An 18,746-nucleotide genomic window follows, 5' to 3' on the forward strand; every position below is an offset into this window, starting at 1 on the left:
CCAAAGAGAACTAGCAATGTTACAACTCAGAAAGTTTACGCAAACCAATTCCAGAAACAAGTTTATGCAACATAGCCTTCAGTGATTTGGTGAAGAGGTCGGTCGGATTATCTGTGAATGGATTTGCGTGACTTCAATCTTCTGATGCTCTTGTTGTTGATGTGAAAGGAATAACTTTGGCGCAATGTGCTTGGTGTTATCTCATTTGATGTAACCCTTCTTGAGTTGTTCGATGCATGATGCGTTATCTTCATAAATCATCGTTGGGACATCCACGATGGGGTAAAGATTGCAGGAGCTTCGAATATGGCTCACAACTGTTCTCAACCAAAAGCATTCCCGAGTTGCTTCATGTAATGCAAAAACTTCAGCATGGTTAGACGAAGTGGCAACTAAGGTCTGTTTAGTTGACCTCTAAGAAATTACGGTGCCTTCAATGGTAAAGACATAACCCATTTGAGAACGCGCCTTGTGCGGATCAGATAAATATCATGCACTCCCAACAAGGCGAGAGTCGACTTGGGAAGCGAGGGTGCAGCATCACTCGAGGATCCGTAGAGATAAAACAAGCCCAAATCCGGAGTACCCTTAAGGTAGTGGAAAATGTCTTTAATACCATTCTTGTGTCTACGTGATGGTACATTACTGTATCTTGCCAAAAGATTAACAACGAAGGAGATGTCGGGTCTAGTGCATTAAGCTAAGTACAATAAAGCGTCTATCGCACTTAGATAAGGAACTTCAGGCTCCAAAATCTCTTCATCATCTTCCTTCGGACGGAAGAGATCTTGTTTTGCATCTAGCGATCGAACGACCATAGGAGTACTCGAGGGTTTCGCTTTATCCTCATTAAAGTGGCGCAACACCTTTTGGGTTTAGTTCGTTTGATGTACTAAGATTTCATTTGAATGGTGCTTTATCCCGAGACCGAGATAGTATTGAATCTTTCCTAGATCATTCATCTCAAATTCCGACTTTAGGTGTGCGGCGGTTCTCGCGAGCTCTTCAGGAGTTCCGATAAGATTCATGTCATCAACATATACTGCAACAATTGTAAAATCGGAATGTGACTTCTTAATGAACACATAATGGCATAGTTCATTGTTCACATATCCCTGACTAGTCAAATACTCACTCAGACGGTTATACCACATTCTTTAGAATTGCTTCAAACCGTAGATCGAATGCCTTAGCCGAATTGAGAACACGTTTCGGGATTTGGAAATATTTGATCCAGTCAATGTAAGTGATCAGAGTGATCAGCCAAAGCGACTCATAGTGCTCGTGGATCCTCCTTAGCAAGGTACTCAGTTTGCAGTGCGTCATGAATATGTCTTCGGATGAAGATCATGGCAGTGGCTTTCTCAGCTTCGCTAACAAGGTTGTCCGTCTTATTTTCAATGGCGGGACGCAAATTCTTTGTAGTGAGGTGGAGCTTCACATCTTGGACCCACATGAGGTAGTTCCTTCTAGATACCTTTAAAGAGGTGAAGTCGAGTTTGTTCAAAGTCGACATGTTCCTATCAAAAAATAAGGGACAAGATGTGATTAGTGTAATGGAGAAAGAGAATTAATCCATTCACATAAGAGTAGAACATTCAGGTTCTAATAGACATGTATTGGTTAAAATTCGCATGAAAAAACTTGGTGAAGAAAGCTGTTCATTAAGACGGGATACAACGGGCTGCCCTTTTATACAGGAAAAGACAAGTTCTTTTGTCAAAAAAGGATCACACTCTGGCTAAGAGGAATTACTCCATTTCTTAAGACTCGCATGTATAACACTCAGCCCATGAGTTTTTTAAGCAATTCTTTTATTATTATATATTTTTTATATTATTTTCTTGTCTTTCTTAGGGTTTTCATGGGTTATGTTTTTCAAGAAAACTTCAGGTTTTCAAATAAGGCATGTTTTAAGAATCTTCAGGTTTCGAAATAATTATGAACTTCAGGTTTATATGTTCCTGCAGACAAACGCAAATATATACATAGAAATGTGCAACAAGAAAATATGCAAATAGAACTTCAGGTCTATAATTATAATTGAATTAATTATTTGGACTTTGGGCCAAATTTAAAGTGTGGGTGAAAAAATATAAAACCCATTGGACTTAAAAAAATTAGGCAATTAAACTCGAGGCCCAAAAACATGGACCAAAGCCCACGGGTGGGCTAATCAGATAAATGTTGTGCGTCCCAGGCCCAAATATTAGGTAGGTTAGGTCTCGGGCCGAGCATGCATGTTGGCCTATGCATCACAAAGTAAGTGGGCTGTATGCGCAAGCCCAAGATAGAGGCCCATGAAGGGCATGAATCAGCTGTGATGCAGATATGAGAGCATGGATACTCCGGTGAAGCTGGGATTCGATGCAGCACACACATATACTAGCATAAGCTGGGATCTCGTGTGACACGGTGCATGGGAGAAACGGCATGAGCCCATATGGGCTCAACTGGTTCTTGAGCCAGGTTATCACCAAAGCCCAAAGGGCTGGTGATGTGGGTTGAAACACTCAACACAAGCAGACCCAAATAACGAGGGTTCTATGCTAATGGACCTAATGGAAACTGAGGCTTGTTAGGGCTCAGGTGGGATCTTCAGGCCACCCTAACGGCGCTCGGTGTGGGGATCCGTCGGAACTAGTCGACGACATTGCTTCATGCAGTGTTTCCGTGGTAGGTGCAAGCCATGGTTTATCGGAGAACCATTTTTTGTCGATGGAGGTGTAATCTTAACGTCAGGGTGGGAATCCGAGGAATTCAATCAAATTCGAATAAAAAACTCATGAAATTCTTCATCCCCAAGGAATGCAAATTCATATAGGAAAGAATAACTAGAATCAAATATAATTTAGGATTTACACAATCACACTTAAACTAGAAAAGTTTATAACAAAATTTTCATTTTTGACAAAAAAATGTGGCTCCCCTTCCAAGTTAGCTTCAACAAACTATAGCGTGTGTGTGTGTTTTTATTTTTTTCTAGGAACGAAAATATTTGCTTGGTGGATATCCTTGTTTATTAATTTTTTTAATGTAAAATATACTTGCCATAATTTTGTTTTTATTTAAGAATGATATATGGGCCGTGAGGCCATTGAGCTTTATCATTGGCCCAACACTTGCATTTCTTGGGCCTAAAATGTGGCCGATTGTGCACTAATATGATATTGAACTCTCTTGTGGTCGTCAAAAAAATTAATATAAAAAAAAGAATTATTTATGCACCATCTTTCACTTCTTACATTTGTATATTGTTGAAAATTCGTGCACAACCGTATTATATAAACAATCGCCAGAATCTCATGAACATCGAGGAATAGGAGATTGTTTGGGAGGTGTGATTGAATCCGGAAAGAATTTCCTACATATCTCGAAGAGGGAAAATCAAAGCATGTGTAGTTCCTTACATGAGCATGTGGTGATATGAGCAAACGGGATGCATTGAGTATGCACATATGTGTTGAATGAGATGTATGATCTTCTGAGATATGAGATCCTCTCTTGAGATATGAAATATATCATTGGATTAGATATAATATAAGAGAGATCATATCTTCTTTAAACCCTAGAAGAACGTATATATAATGTTTAATGATCGTTCTTATGAGGATGAGAATCCTTATATAAAAAATCATAATAAGAAATCTAGAAAGAGATCCTTTCCTATTAGGTCAGTAATTACTAGGGTGCACACCAATTCCCATGATAATTGAAATTCTCAAGATTCTTTCCTAATTAGAGTATCATCATACATACGTTTCTTGAGGGCTAAATAGGTCATTCTCGATAAGGGTATACCTTATCAACCGTTCTGGTCGTTGTCGGATTGATTTTTTTCGATAGTACCTTAAATGATCCGATCGGATCATGTAAATTATTGGAACCTTATTGATCTGATCATTTGAGGTAGAGGGTCCGGAATTGGATCCAAACTATTCTTTCCAGAGCCCCGCGAGTTCCTCCAAGGTCCAGTCTTCATAGATTTCCCCGCCTTGGTTCGATTGTGCGAAAATTATGGTCCACATATTTTTTCCTTCCATTCTGGCTATTAAGTTAAATAATAAAAAATTAAAAAAATCAAATGGTAGAATTAACAAAAGGAGCGTCGAAAGTGAAAACAAGCATGCAGAATGTGAAACAAAATAAGCCCAAGTAACTACCTTAAACTATATGACATTTCCGGTTTCAACAATTCTCGTACTATGATTAGGACAGTAAAACATATACTTGTTTTATTTTGTTACATTGTCAACACCCAAACAGAATTCTGAACAAACTAATACTCCAAATATGATCATCCAAGTTTGCAGGAACACAATTAGAAAAGGAAAATACCTCTTTTTGACTTTTCGGCAACCCAAAATACCCGGAGATTTTTCCGACCTTTTTTGTCTTCCTCACAATTTTACTTCCTTTCCCTCTCTACTAAAACATCCCAACTTTCCCACATCCAAAACCCCCCAATTCAAATGGATTCGGTTGCCTTTGCAATTAGAGACAACCTCCCAAAAGTCTCCAAAAACTAATACCAAAACACGACAGGATGGCCTTGTTGAGTACGCCGACCCCTCTCCCCATACTCCTTGGCCTCCTGTCCATCCTCCTCTTCCACCCCATCACCACCACCTCCGGCATTCGCCTAGGCATCCTTCGCCGTCCCTCCCCTCACCTCCCTGTCTTCCGTGAAGCGCCCGCCTTCCGAAACGGGGAGCAATGTGGCTCCGAAAACACGGATGCCATCCACGTTGCTATGACTCTAGATGCCAATTACATCCGCGGCACAATGGCTGCCGTGTTCTCCTTGTTGCAACACTCGACGTGCCCTGAAAATCTCTATTTTCACTTCCTCTCCGCGCGTATTGCGCCAGAGTTCTTTTCCAGCATAAAGTCTACGTTCCCTTACTTGAACTTCAAGACATATGCCTTTGATTCGAACCGGGTTCGCTGGAAGATATCAAAATCTATAAGGCAAGCATTGGATCAGCCAATTAATTATGCTAGAATCTATCTTGCTGACATCCTTCCGACCGATATGAGGCGTGTTATATACTTGGACTCGGACCTCATTGTGGTGGACGACATTGCCAAGCTATGGAGCGTGGACATGGAAGACAAGGTGGTGGCTGCACCGGAATATTGTCGGGCAAATTTCTCACAGTATTTCACTGACGCATTTTGGTCCGACCCGGATTTGTCGAAGACGTTCCAAGGAAGAAACCCGTGTTATTTCAACACAGGAGTGATGGTGGTGGATGTGGATAAATGGAGGAAAGGAGGGTATACACAGAAGGTTGAGGAGTGGATGGCTTTGCAAAAGCGAAGGAGGCTATACCATTTAGGGTCTTTGCCGCCCTTTCTGCTGGTTTTGGCCGGAAACATCAAGGGTGTGGATCACCGGTGGAACCAGCATGGGTTAGGAGGTGACAACTTTGAAGGAAGGTGTAGGAACCTCCACCCTGGTCCCATTAGTCTTCTGCACTGGAGCGGGAAGGGTAAGCCATGGTTGAGGTTGGACGCCCGGAAGCCATGCACCGTCGATCATCTCTGGGCACCGTACGATCTCTACCATTCGGCGAGACACTTTCTGGAAGAATAAAAGTGAAGAAAGTGAACCGCGAAGAGACAGAGAGCATGCAATGAAGGAGATAAAATGCACACTCATGAACTACGCACATCATAACACAGCCCTTGAATGGCAATTGTGTTCCGAGGAGGCAGACTTCGCGATGGGATGTCAGGTTCTCCTGCGAAGAAGCTGGGGCCTGGATGGTACTCTAGGCTAAATTTTGTTGCCAAGAGTAGACCATCCAACTTGTAAATGGCCATTTGAAGGCTTCTTTGTATGGTTGGAAACCCGTATATTCTTGTGTTTCAACTTTCAAGGAACAAATGTAAAGGAATGACAGTTTAAGCAAAATCAAGTAAGCGAAAAAAAACCGGTCAGTTCTCAGCCGACCGCGTTGATTGGCTTCTCACTTCCAACACTAACTAAAATTACACGAATGATCTATTCAGAAACTTCAATTTCCGAAAGCCATTTCATAACAAACCAGACCATAAAACTTGACCTCCCCCAAACACGCATCCTACTTTAAAACAGAGATCTGGTGTATTCGGATTGCACAAAGAGAGCATTCTTGCTCCCTGAATTTACATTTTATATTTCCTGAGTTGCCATCGATATGCATCCCCTATACTTTTGCTACAGAAGCAGACGGGCATCAACCCAACGTGTTCCACAAAATATAATCGCCAGAAGTAATCTGTTCACCAAATGAAAAGAAACAATATGGACTGACAAGGGTACTCTAACTTTCACATTTAAACAACGAAATTGTTACCATTAGAAGAAACAAGAAACCAAGGAGAATTTTACTTTCATAGGTTATGAAGCCATCATTGGTCGAAAACATTAACAGATATTTTGTAGATTATCTGTAGCATACACTTATGCAAGTTCTATATCTGATGCACACAATGATGGCGGCACATTTTCTAACAATTTTTCCGCAGCATGCACTGTCAGAGCTAAGAAAAGTATATCAAGCTCGAAGATAGAGAACTCTGATGAAAAACCCACCTGAGTGGAGAACTCCACTGGTGCTTTAACAGTTGGATAAACGCTCACATGCATGTAACGAACTAGGCCATGAGAGGAGAATTAGAGGAAGCAAAACTTACAGATTTTGGATCCAATGACATTCCAGACAATGAAGCTCCAACAATCTTGACCGACACCTATACACATGACTCAGAAAACGCCATCCTCTGTTAAAGCTTGATCTTCGATAAATGCTTAAACACTTTAACGTCCAGAAGTGTGCTTGACTGACACAGAAAAAATATACACTCGACATAATTTGTATTATCATTACTATTTTAGTATTCAATTCACAGACACTGGCAATAACAATAACAGAGACTGAATACAAATCTAATTTCCAATATACGACCAATAGAATGGAAGCCATATCTCCAATTTCTAACGGACTTTTTTGGATAATACATCGCTCTCTGTTGCAAGACATCCCAACTGATTTTTGAGAAGAAATAAAAAACAATGAGGAAGCAGGTACCTTGGCGTAATTGTATGCATGCCAGGAAAATGCCTCCTCCAAATCAGCTGGATGAAGATCCTTGCTCATTTTTTCCGTTAGGAACTCATCTACATTTACCATATTATTGTTGTTACCATCTGTCTCAATATTGCTATCTTCATCAGCTATGCTTCCAAAGGCTGAACTAGATAGGTGATTTTTGAGGTTTCCATGGTGCAAACTGAACTTTCCCAGGGAAAGTTGCCTCAATACTTTTGGTGAGGGCCCTCCCACCCATGACAATCTTCCATTAAGTAAGAAGTACCAACCAAATGGCATTGAGCTACTTATGAAATTTCGGAAAGCATCTTTATCTAAAGGCCTAGAACCAGTCTTGTGAGCATCCGATGTAACAGTTCCTGTTGCCGCAATGCCGGAAGGGGTTGAGGATGCAACTCGTGCAGCTACAGGTTTCGCCCTTGAGGAGATGCTTGATATTCCTATGCTGCCGGTTAGTGAGTCTAACAATCCTCCGACAGATGGGGATGCACTTACGACCACTTCAGGTTCCACCACATCACCAGTTATTATGTCACCAATAGCATGTGCCACCATGAAAGCACCAGGGGAAAACGAAAAAGAAAAAGAACCGCTTAATGTCTTTAAAGAAAGTCACACATGCCATTTACACAGTAGATTCAATTTATACAAACATACCATACTGAAGGTAACTTACCTTCAAATGCCTTCAAATGCCTGGGCTCCACACAATGATGCATTACAAAATCGGTGGTGATATCCACATATTATTTTTTACCTCTTACACTTTGTAATTTTTATCTTTTAATATTCTTTAATTTATTTGGTCTGACGTTCGAAAATTAAAAAGAATGCGTAATAGATTAAAAAAAAATATGATGAAAATTCAATGTTTACTCATAATGTGAATTTAACACGTAGTCGTATTTCAAAAGTTTGTGTAACGAGAAATATTTTTAACCATTAAAACTACAAACCCATGTTATTTTCCCCCATAGCTTCAGCTCAAAAGACATTCGCTTGAGGAGGCACAAGTTTAATATTTTAGGTTTGAGTCTCGTTGTAAGAAAATGTGTGACAAAGAAAAGACTAGAGAAAATTGGCCAGATAGTTACACCATCAGAACATTTACTTCTTTTATTTCTTTCTCCAACACTCTGAATACTTGTATTATTAGTTTATTACAAAAACATTACAAACATTTATTGCTAATATTACAGATATGGCCACAAAAATAAACAACAAACAAAAAATAACTTTAAAAAAGGAAACAAAAGATCTTGGGCATGCGTACATAACTGGCTTTTACATGGAACGGGATACCACGGTGGCGTTGAATGCGTTTCATGTAAGTCCGCCTAAGGGAGGTTGTGCCTCCAGATTTTGTCTTCCACATATTGCTGTTCTGAATTAAGCAAGCTGTGGGAATGCACATAAATGTAAGCGGACTGCAGACATTACAGCCTAGAGGTCCACGCAAAGATAGGAAATGACAGAGGCTGCTCTCCGTTTGGTCCTCGGGCTAACCTTACATTTCTCAACCAGGACCTTCTTTATGTTTGGGCAACTCGAAACCACAGTGGCTACCCCGGCAGAAGTTATGCCCGGGCAATAAACCATGTGGCAGGATGTAAGCATTGTGCAACTTTTAACAAGATGGTTTATACCAACATCTGTTAACTGACGGCAATGTGACAGCACAATGTCCTTCAGGTTTGGACAGCCTTCTCCTAGTTCAGCCATTGCCATGTCCCCCAAATTCTTTTCAAAGCGAAAATCATGTTAGATTGAACAAGGATTGGAAAAACGCATTCATGCTAGGTTGCGTGTGCATCAATATGAACATGAAAAACTTCTACCATTTCTATCAAATGTAACAAGGGTGCATCCGGTGCTTCAGATATAAGCCACCAGAAGCATGTGTTTGTTGGTGAGGGGTGCGTGGGAGAGGGAGGTGGGGTGGGGAGGGGAGAGGAGAAAGGAAGAGAGAACACACCTGCAGAACACTCACGTCTAGGTAACTAAGTTGCGGGCACCCTCTAGCAATCGCTATCAATCCAGTATCACCAATTTGGTGGCATCCACTGACATTCAGATATTGTAGGGAGCTACATTTAGCAACAGCAATAAGGGCCTGGTCCCCCACTCTAGTAGTAAAAGGTAAGATTAGGATATATCTCAAGTGATATACAACGTTAAAGACATCTTTAAATAATCGAGGATGTAGATTCCGACCACAAAAAATTGAAAAAAATTTGATTGAATGTTTGAAACAGCACATTCTCAACTGAGCAGATAGAACATAAGCATCTGACTTGCAAAGAAGTGGTGCGGTTCAAGAAAGCTAAAGAGAAAGATACGGAAGATGAGAAGAAACTTTACCTATCACAAAACCGGAGGCTAAGGCCTGTGAGAGACCTACAATAGTCTCCAACTGCTACAACTCCCTTGTTTCCAATCTATACCAAAAGGCAGCAGATATTATCCAAATAGGTAACGAACAAGGAATTTTTTACAGAAGTCAGATAGCAAATGAATCTGTTCAACATACAAAAACACATTTATGGTTAAAGATAACATTTCAAAAAGGATGATACGACTCAAATGTAGGACAAAGCATTGCATTTTCTTGTTCCTGCATATTATTCCGCTCCTCCAAACTAAAGGAAATATCAAATAATAGCAAACTTTCGCAAAAATAGCTATAATCATATTCTGCAAATGAAGAATAAATATGGTGGTGAATAAATCATTGTTAAGTTTGAGAGAACCTCATAACATCGACGAATATGAAGTTTCTTCAAATTTCTACAGCCTTTAGCTATATTACAAATGGCTTCATCTCCAATGCTTGAGCAATCTACCAGATGAAGAGACTGCAAGAACTGACAGCCTCGTCCAACCTCACTAAGTGCAAAGTTGCCTATCCTTTGGCAATACAATAATGCTAACTCAGTAAGACGCCTGCACATTTTCAAATTCTTCAGATTAACCAACCATCAACAGACAAATGAATACATACTTAACATGAATGTAACACCAACTAGGTATTACCATATGAATGCAAGAAATTATATTAACTAACACAATCATCAAATCTTCCAACTGAGCTCAATGTAACCCGTTCCAAGGATACAAATTCTGAATGTACATAGTTTTCCATCGACGGGCAAAACTGACAGCTAAACATCCATGCTAAATGTATCCTATAACCCATTCAAAGAAAAATACTAGTGAAAGCCTGTAGCTTAATGGAATTCTTCCACAGTTTAGCAGCATCAATAAGCTAAACATGAGAACCACTCAAACCATCCATATAATTATTACCAGCAAAATTACGAAGTTAAGTTAAACCAAAAGAGGAACATACGGGCAAGATTTTCCAATGGATTCCAGACCCAATGTTCCAATATTGTGACAACCATTCACTTCAAGATGTGTAAGTTCCTTGCAGCCAGTTGCAATTGATTCCAAAGCATTGTCACTCAGAAAGTAGCAGTCACTAACAATAAGATTTTTTAACTTCTTACATCCTTTCCCAATAGCCCGTAAACCTCTGAAATGTCGCAGACACGAAAACAAAGAGATAGTCATTTAACTGCAGGAGCTGAATTAATAAAATGAAACAGACAAGCTCAAAACTTTTTATTTTTTCCGTAATCTTATAAAATAATGTGTACAGGCACAATCTGAAGTTGAGTGAGAAACTGTAGTGACTCGCTCCAAAAAGAAGTTTCTTATTGGAAAGAAGCCAATAAGAAACAAATAAGGAACAAAGAGAATAATGAGTACTCACTTATCAGTAAATTTCTGGAAGCTGTATAAAGCCAACACCTCCAGCGACGAACAAGAAGTTCCAACAGCAGTCAAAGCCTCATCTGTGACATTAATACATTGTAGCTTCAAAGATTTCAAAGCAGGACATCCTTGGGCCACAGAAACCACCCCTTTGTTGTGTATGCACTCTGCATCCAACGACAAGTTTTCGAGAGACTTGCAGTGCAGCCCCACTGCTTCCATTGCAGTATCAGTTATCTTTGCACACGCAGTGATACCAAGAGACTTTAATGAATTCCCAACACCACGGGCTAATTCAACCACACATACGTCAGTCAATCCCTCACAAAACCGCAAATTCAAATCTTCGAGCTGCTTGCAACACTGTCCCACGGCAGCTAGGCCCTGATCCCCAACATAGCAACCCTTCATAAACAGAAAATTAAGGTTACCTGATGCTTCATGTCATGGACTTGCCATGTATATCAAATAGCAAATATATGATTTTAAAATTATCAGGAACAGTTATTGGCACTCCAAAAAAGTCATCGCACACCGCTAAAGTGCAATTTCTCTCCTATGTTTTTACAAGGAGTGCAGGATAACATTTATTTCCAATGCTCACGGAAAAGATGGTATCTTTAACGAAAGCAAGACTGCAAGACAGCACCTCAAAAGAAACTCCATGTAGGAATGTACCAATAATTTCCACTTAAGTATTCAAACGAAGAATTGTAGACTTCAAGCATTAAAATTTAACCTTAACAAAGCAATAATAGACGAGATTAAAAGCCAATTACGCAAAAACTCACCTGCAAATCCAATGATTTCAACATTTTACACTTATCAGCAAGCGAAATTAGACCGATACTGGAGACATGGGAGCACCAGATTAAGCTCAACTTTTCGAGCTTGGGGAATCCGTCTCCGATAGCAGTCATACCGGCGTCCGATAAGCTGTTCGAATCAAGCACGCCGTCGTCGGAGCCATTGGCAGAATGCAGCCTCACCGACAAAACCGCCGCAATATCCGTCCCGCGCCTCCTCCCCTTCAAAAAAACAAAAGAAAAATCGTTAAGGCCCTGTTTGTTTCGACGAATTATAAAAACCCGATTTGTATCGAACTGGGGATCGATCGAATTGGTTGAGTGGTTACAGGGTGAGTAGGGAGCGAAATGTTGAGGCGCTCGTCAATGTGTACGGTGTGGACGTTGCGGAATCGGCGGGCGAGGAGGTCGACGACGAGGTCGGGGCTGCCGGTGGCGCCGATGCGGAGGGTGCTGCGGCTGAGGCGCTCTAGGGCGAGCCAGCGCTTGCAGACAAGGGAGCAGGCGTCGCGGCTGGTCTTGGAGTCGAGCCACCGGAAGACCTCGACGATCAGCTCGTCGGGGAGACACGTGTTGATCCGATCGTGGCCTCGCATCGCATAGGGATTCGAGATTCTTGAGGTGAGCTGATGAGCTGATGGGGGGAGAGAGCAGGTTTTGGCGATCGAAATGGATAGATAAATCAATGAAAAGCGGTTTGTGGAGGGGATCGGTGGAGTCGGCGGTCAAGATGCGAGCTTCTTTGTCGATAATGCCCCTGATTGTTCGACATAACTGCCGGGATTCCAACACAAGATTTCGTACTTTCTACTTTTGTTTTGGCCCATTTTCGTACTTTCGTTCTTCCTTAGCCTCCACCTGAAACATACTTTGCTTTCCCTTGTTTGAGTGGCCTGTCAATTTCAGTATATTTTTAGGTTTTTTTTTCTGAGTGAATTCGATACTAAATTAAGTTGTTTATTGTGTGACTTAACCGAATCTCTCCTTTTTTTACTACAAAGATATCAATGTACTTAAAAAAAAAAAAAAAAACGAATTTTTAATTTAGAGAAGGATTAAAAAAAAAAAAAAAAAACTTAAATCAAGCTATATCTCATATCTCTAGTGTAAATTACCAAACGGGTTGGGTTATTATTCGTTAACAAATCGATCGTTTTTTGACATTTACTATTTTTGAAAGTGATAACTTCGAACATGACATGATATAAGAATTTCATAACACAAATACAGGAAACCGAGAGTAATTTTTAGGGAACCAAATTTACTTCGAATGAGAAGTCTCAATCATCTCTTAATCACTTCTAAACATGTTGTGATAGGCTAACCTTAATAATTTGAAAATGATCTATGTGTTGAAAAGTCTAATGTCTGATGGCAATGAATGCCCACAAAGCAAAAGCCTTCTGCATGGGCAAAGTTTTCAATGCCCATGCAAAGTGAAATTGGAAAGTGAATTGTAATGTCAGATGATACGTTTTAAATTTCAGGATGCATTAACTGCATCAGTTTGGAGGCGCTCTATAAATAGAGCACTCCGCATGTTTGTAAGTTACAAAGAAAATAAGAAGAAGAAAGAAAACTAGAGAAAAATATCAGTAACATCATCTATTCCTCTGCCTTTTATTTGTTATCTGCCTGTGCTATAATTTTAGTGTGACATTTTACATCTACCTTGCACCTACCACTTAAAAAGGTTATCTCTCAAACTTTAACCCTTTTATAACACGTTATCAGCACGAGTCTCTATATATAATTATTCTCTCATCTCCCTTCGCCGAAAGAACGAAAGAAAGAAAAAATGTTTCCTTTAAGGTTTTTACTGTTCATCTTCTTCCTCTGCCTCAACTACGCCGTGTACCCTCGCGACGAGTTGTTTGCTCCATGCCTGCTCTTAGTTCTCCAACTAACGGTTATATACATCTTTGATTACTTGTTTGGTGTAGAGATTGATTACTAACTCAGTATTTATTTATGTTAATTCTACTGCAATCCAAGATGGTGCGGTACAATCGCCCATCTTGAACTGCAAATTTATTCTTACTGCGATCCAAGACGGTGCGGTATCATCGCCTATCTTGGACTGCAGATTTAATTTTACTGCAATTTTTAGGTGGAGCGGTATAATCGCACACCCTACCCTGCATATTTGAATTTACCTGGTGTTTAATTTCATTGCAATTTTATGTGGTGCGGTATAATCGCCCACGCTGCTCTGCATATTTAATTTTCCTGTTACTTGAGTGGTGCAGAATAATCGCCCATTCTATATTACATTATTTCAATGAGAATGGTGCGATACGATCGCCCTTCTCATTCACCCTGAAAATCTCGAGCCAGAAGTTTCGAGTGCTTATCATTTTGGCCTGAAGATCAAAATGAAAATGAAAAATTTGTAAGAACCAGAAGTTCTAACATCATATTCCTTCAGGAATACATATTATTGCAAGTTCTTACACATCTCATTTTCTTTCAGAAAATAAAATGGCGAACTTGGCGAAGCTTGAATTTGCTGCCCTGGATATTACCAGGAAGAATTACCTGACCTGGGTACTGGATACCAAGATCCATCTGGAAGCAGGGAATCTTGGAGATACCATCAGGGAAGAGAACAACTCATCCTCTCAAGATCGGGCAAAGGCCATGATTTTCATTCGCCGCCATCTTGATGAGGCGCTAAAGAGCAAGTACTTAACGGTTGAAGATCCGTTAGCTCTCTGGAATGCCTTGAGAAACAGATACAATCACCAGACAACGGTGATTCTTCCAAGGGCCCGCTATGAGTGGACTCATCTGAGGATCCAAGATTTCAAGTCAGTGGCAGAATACAATTCTGCATTGTTCAGAATTACCTCTCAGATGAAGCTCTGTGGGGATATTATTACTGAGGAGCATATGCTGGAAAAGACTCTCAGCACATTTCATGCATCCAACGTGCTCCTGCAGCAGCAGTATAGAGCGCGAGGCTACACTGAGTACAACCAGCTGATATCTGTGCTCTTAGTAGCTGAACAGAATGATGAGCTCCTAATGAAAAACCATCATTCCCGACCTACTGGATCTGCACCATTCCCAGAAGTGAATGCTGCTTCCCTTGAAGTGAACGCCACATCCTCTGGTGGTGATAATCATAAACGAGGACGTGGCCACAAGCGAGATCGATGGAATAGGAAAGGCAAGAACCATGGAGTTCAGTTTCACAACCAGGTTTCGAGGCATAATTCAGGCCCGAGCTTCAAAAATGCGAGTCACCACAAAGGCAAAGCTCATATGAATAATGCTCCTAGAAACCCTGAAGGAGCCTGCCATAGGTGTGGTGGCAATGGGCATTGGGCGCGTACTTGTCGTACCCCAAAACATCTAGTGGATCTGTATCAAGCCTCCCTCAAGGAGAAGGGTGTCGAGACCAACTTTCTCGACCAGGCTAGACCAATGGATATACCTGATCCAGTGTTTGACTTATCGGGGCAGTTGAACACAACTCATCTAGATGTTTCAGACTATATTGTGGAAAGGGGAAATGAAGTATATCGGTCCGATTGAATCATTAATGTACTTTTATTATGCTGAACTTGTAGTATTTTCAGATTCAATAAAAGTGGCATGTAAATTTCTTGTTATAACTTGCTTTTAATTCTGATTCTCTTACTCAGAGAGCATGGATAAAAATTGTGATTATTCTCAGACCATGAGAAATGACGGAGATATTTGTCTTGCAGACAGTGCAACCACACATACAATACTTCGTGATCGAAAGTATTTCTCAAGATTAATACCTACAAGAGTAGGGGTAACAACAATATCAGGACCTTCAGATGTAATTCAAGGTTCAGGGAAAGCCCAGATTATGTTACCAAATGGAACAATATTGTCCATACAGAATGCATTGTATGCTACTCGATTTACTCAAAATTTGTTGAGTTTCAAAGACATACGTCTAAATGGATACCACATTGAAACAAAAAGTGCAGAAAATGTGGAGTATCTATGCATTACCTCCAATGATACCCAGAAGCGTATATTGGAGAAGTTGCATGGTATGTCGAGTGGATTATATTATACATACATAAGGACAATTGAATCACATACTGTCATGAACCAGAAGTTCATTGATTCAAAGGTTTACATGCTTTGGCATGACTGTCTTGGTCATCCAGGATCTACCATGATGCGTAGAATCATTACCAACTCTAATGGACATCCATTAGTGAGCAGACACATTGCTGCCTTAAATGATAACCCTTGCAAAGCTTGTTCTCAAGGGAAGTTGGTAATTAGACCATCTCAACTAAAGGTTGATGCTGAATCCCCATCATTTCTGCAAAGAATTCAAGGGGATATTTGTGGGCCTATTCAACCATTATGTGGACCATTTCGATATTTTATGGTTTTGGTTGATGCATCTACCCGATGGTCACATGTTTGTCTCTTGTCTACTCGGAATGTAGCCTTTGCGAGACTTCTTGCTCAAATAATTAAGTTATGAGCACAGTTCCCAGATTATCCCATTAAGTCAATCCGACTTGATAATGCTGGTGAATTTACGTCTCAAACCTTTGATGATTATTGCATGACATTGGGCATTGATGTTGAACACCCTGTTCCTCATGTCCATACTCAAAATGGTTTAGCAGAAGCATTGATCAAGCGGCTTCAGTTAATAGCTCGCACTCTGCTTATGAAAACCAAATTGCCAGTCTCTGCATGGGGACATGCCATCTTACATGCTGCATCATTGGTTCGATTAAGATCTGTAGCCAACCATCAATACTCTTCAGTACAACTCGTGTTTGGACATCAGCCAAACATTTCCCATTTACGAGTTTTTGGTTGTGCTGTTTATGTGCCTATTGCACCGCTGCAACGCACTAAAATGGGACCTCAGCGTAGACTGGGAATTTACGTGGGTTTTGATTCACCATCTATCATTAGATATTTGGAACCCTTGACAGGTGATATGTTTACAGCTCATTTTGCTGATTGTCACTTTGATGAGACAATTTTCCCGTCGTTAGGGGGAGAAAAGACCGTTCCAAAAGAACGGAAAGAGCTGACATGGGTTGTTCCCACCTTGTCTCATTTTGATCCTCACAACATTCAATGTGAAAATGAAGTGAGAAGGATCGTTCATCTTCAAAGCATTGCTAATCAAATGCCAGATGCATTTAATGATGCTATGAAAGTGACAAAATCACATATACCAGCTGCAAATGCACCTGCAAAAATTGATGTCCCTGTTGGACAAAATAAAGTGGCAGCAAATGATTCATCTGGTGCACGCCTGAAGCGTGGTAGACCCCAAGGTTCAAAAGATTCAGCTCCTCGAAAGAGAAAGTCGAGGGCACAACTGAATCCAAATGAAATCATTCAGGAAGAGAAAATGAATGATACATCCACAATTCATCATTCTGGACTTCCAGAAAAAGAAAATGTCCTTGATGAGACATCTGTCCCTGAAGAGACAGAAGTACATGAAAGCAAAGAAATCTCCATAAATTATGCATGTACAAATGAATTGTGGGATCGAAATGAAATAATCATCGATGATATGTTTGCATTTGCAGTAGCCACTGAAATCATCTTAAGTGATGATATTGAGCCCCGTTCTGTTGATGAATGCAAACAGAGACAGGATTGGCCTAAGTGGAAAGATGCAATCCAGGCAGAATTAAATTCCTTGGAAAAGCGGAATGTTTTTGGACCAGTAGTCCAAACCCCGCCTAGTGTAAACCCCGTGGGTTACAAATGGGTATTCACAAGGAAACGCAATGAGAAAAACGAGATCGCAAGATACAAAGCACGACTCGTTGCACAAGGTTTTTCTCAAAGACCTGAAATTGATTATGAGGAGACATACTCTCCTGTAATGGACGCAATTACGTTCCGTTACTTAATAAGTTTAGTGGTTTCAGAAAGACTTGACATGCGACTTATGGATGTCATCACTGCCTATCTATATGGAGAATTAGATACTGACATCTATATGAAAGTCCCTGAAGGACTTAAGTTGCCTGAAACAAGTAATAAACCACGAGGTATGCTCTCGATCAAATTAAAGCGATCATTGTATGGTCTGAAGCAATCTGGACGAATGTGGTATAATCGTCTCAGTGAGTATTTGATCAAAGAAGGGTATATCAACAATGTTATTTGCCCTTGTGTGTTCATTAAGAAATCCAATTCTGGATTCGCTATAGTGGCAGTATATGTTGATGATATGAATCTAGTTGGGACTCCTGAAGAGCTCAATAAAACTGCTGAATATCTGAAAATCGAATTTGAAATGAAAGACCTTGGAAAAACAAAATATTGTCTCGGCCTGCAGATCGAGCATTGTGCTAGTGGAATTTTGATCCACCAATCAGCTTACATTGAAAAAATTCTGAAGCGATTTGGTATGGACAAGGCTTATCCACTAAACACGCCAATGGTCGTTCGTTCTTTGAACATTAAGAAAGATCCATTTCGTCCAAAAGAAGATGATGAGCTGGTCCTTGGTCCAGAAGTACCATATCTGAGTGCAGTAGGTGCTTTGTTGTATTTAGCACAATGTACTAGACCAGATATAGCTTTTTCAGTTAATTTGTTAGCAAGGTATAGCTCTGCTCCAACAATTCGCCATTGGAAGGGTATCAAAGATGTATTGCGATACCTTCGTGGGACAACAGACATGGGTCTCTTCTACTCAAAGAACTCCACAGATGACCAGGTCCTTGTTGGATATGCAGATGCTGGTTTCCTCTCTGATCCGCATAAAGCACGCTCACAAACTGGATATGTGTTTAAGAATGGAGATACAGCAATCTCATGGCGCTCAACCAAGCAAACATTAGTTGCTACATCTTTAAATCATTCAGAAATACTTGTTTTACATGAAGCAAGTCGTGAATGTTCTTGGTTAAGATCAATGATCCATCATATCCGAAATTCATGTGGTCTAACTTCGAAGACAGACAATCCAACTGTCATCCATGAAGATAATGCAGCCTGTGTTGCCCAAATGAAGGAAGGATTTATCAAGGGCGATAAGACTAAACACATATCTCCAAAGTTTTTCAGTGCACAT

General features: G+C 40.4%; 3 protein-coding genes across 4 annotated transcripts; 1 reads left to right on the top strand and 2 right to left on the bottom strand.

The window, feature by feature from the left end:
- Positions 1 to 4,189: 4,189 nt before the first annotated feature.
- LOC103943564 (probable galacturonosyltransferase-like 4) lies at positions 4,190 to 5,599 on the top strand. The gene has a single exon (XM_009353872.3). It carries the CDS (start codon positions 4,547 to 4,549, stop codon positions 5,597 to 5,599), a length of 1,053 nt encoding a protein of 350 aa, XP_009352147.2. The 5' UTR covers positions 4,190 to 4,546.
- Positions 5,600 to 6,661: 1,062 nt separating this feature from the next.
- LOC103943700 lies at positions 6,662 to 7,706 on the bottom strand (the record flags this gene model as incomplete). The annotated part of the gene is made up of 1 exon (XM_048572279.1): positions 6,662 to 7,706. A coding segment is annotated over one exon (1,026 nt), but the record flags the coding sequence as incomplete, so codon positions are not given.
- Positions 7,707 to 8,190: 484 nt separating this feature from the next.
- LOC103943563 (F-box/LRR-repeat protein 4) lies at positions 8,191 to 12,392 on the bottom strand. Of its 2 annotated transcripts, XM_048572070.1 has the most exons (9): positions 12,013 to 12,392; positions 11,669 to 11,905; positions 11,204 to 11,282; positions 10,876 to 10,957; positions 10,450 to 10,635; positions 9,851 to 10,043; positions 9,462 to 9,538; positions 9,076 to 9,226; positions 8,191 to 8,840 (listed from the first exon to the last, which is right to left on the bottom strand). In XM_048572070.1, the coding sequence occupies exons 1-9, from the start codon at positions 12,277 to 12,279 to the stop codon at positions 8,544 to 8,546; spliced, it is 1,569 nt and encodes a 522-aa protein (XP_048428027.1). In that variant the 5' UTR covers positions 12,280 to 12,392; the 3' UTR covers positions 8,191 to 8,543. The 2 variants fall into 2 exon arrangements, with proteins under 2 accessions (XP_048428027.1, XP_009352146.2); XM_009353871.3 differs by having other exon boundaries at positions 10,876 to 11,282; positions 12,013 to 12,391.
- Between the last annotated feature and the right edge of the window lie 6,354 nt (positions 12,393 to 18,746).

Source organism: the organism of the source record quoted next, unplaced genomic scaffold (assembly GCF_019419815.1).
Source record: "Pyrus x bretschneideri cultivar Hongxiangsu unplaced genomic scaffold, Pyrus_bretschneideri_v1 Contig6, whole genome shotgun sequence".
Lineage (NCBI taxonomy): Eukaryota > Viridiplantae > Streptophyta > Magnoliopsida > Rosales > Rosaceae > Pyrus > Pyrus x bretschneideri.

Excerpts from the sequence above, each read along its gene's own strand:
- LOC103943564 (XM_009353872.3), top strand. The coding sequence starts at position 4,547 with ATGGCCTTGTTGAGTACGCCGACCCCTCTCCCCATACTCCTTGGCCTC.
- LOC103943563 (XM_009353871.3), bottom strand. The coding sequence starts at position 12,279 with ATGCGAGGCCACGATCGGATCAACACGTGTCTCCCCGACGAGCTGATC. Across the intron at positions 10,636-10,875 it reads TTCCAGAAATTTACTGATAA|AGGTTTACGGGCTATTGGGA; the intron begins GTGAGTACTCAT and ends GCGACATTTCAG. Across the intron at positions 10,044-10,449 it reads TCCATTGGAAAATCTTGCCC|GCGTCTTACTGAGTTAGCAT; the intron begins GTATGTTCCTCT and ends GAAAATGTGCAG.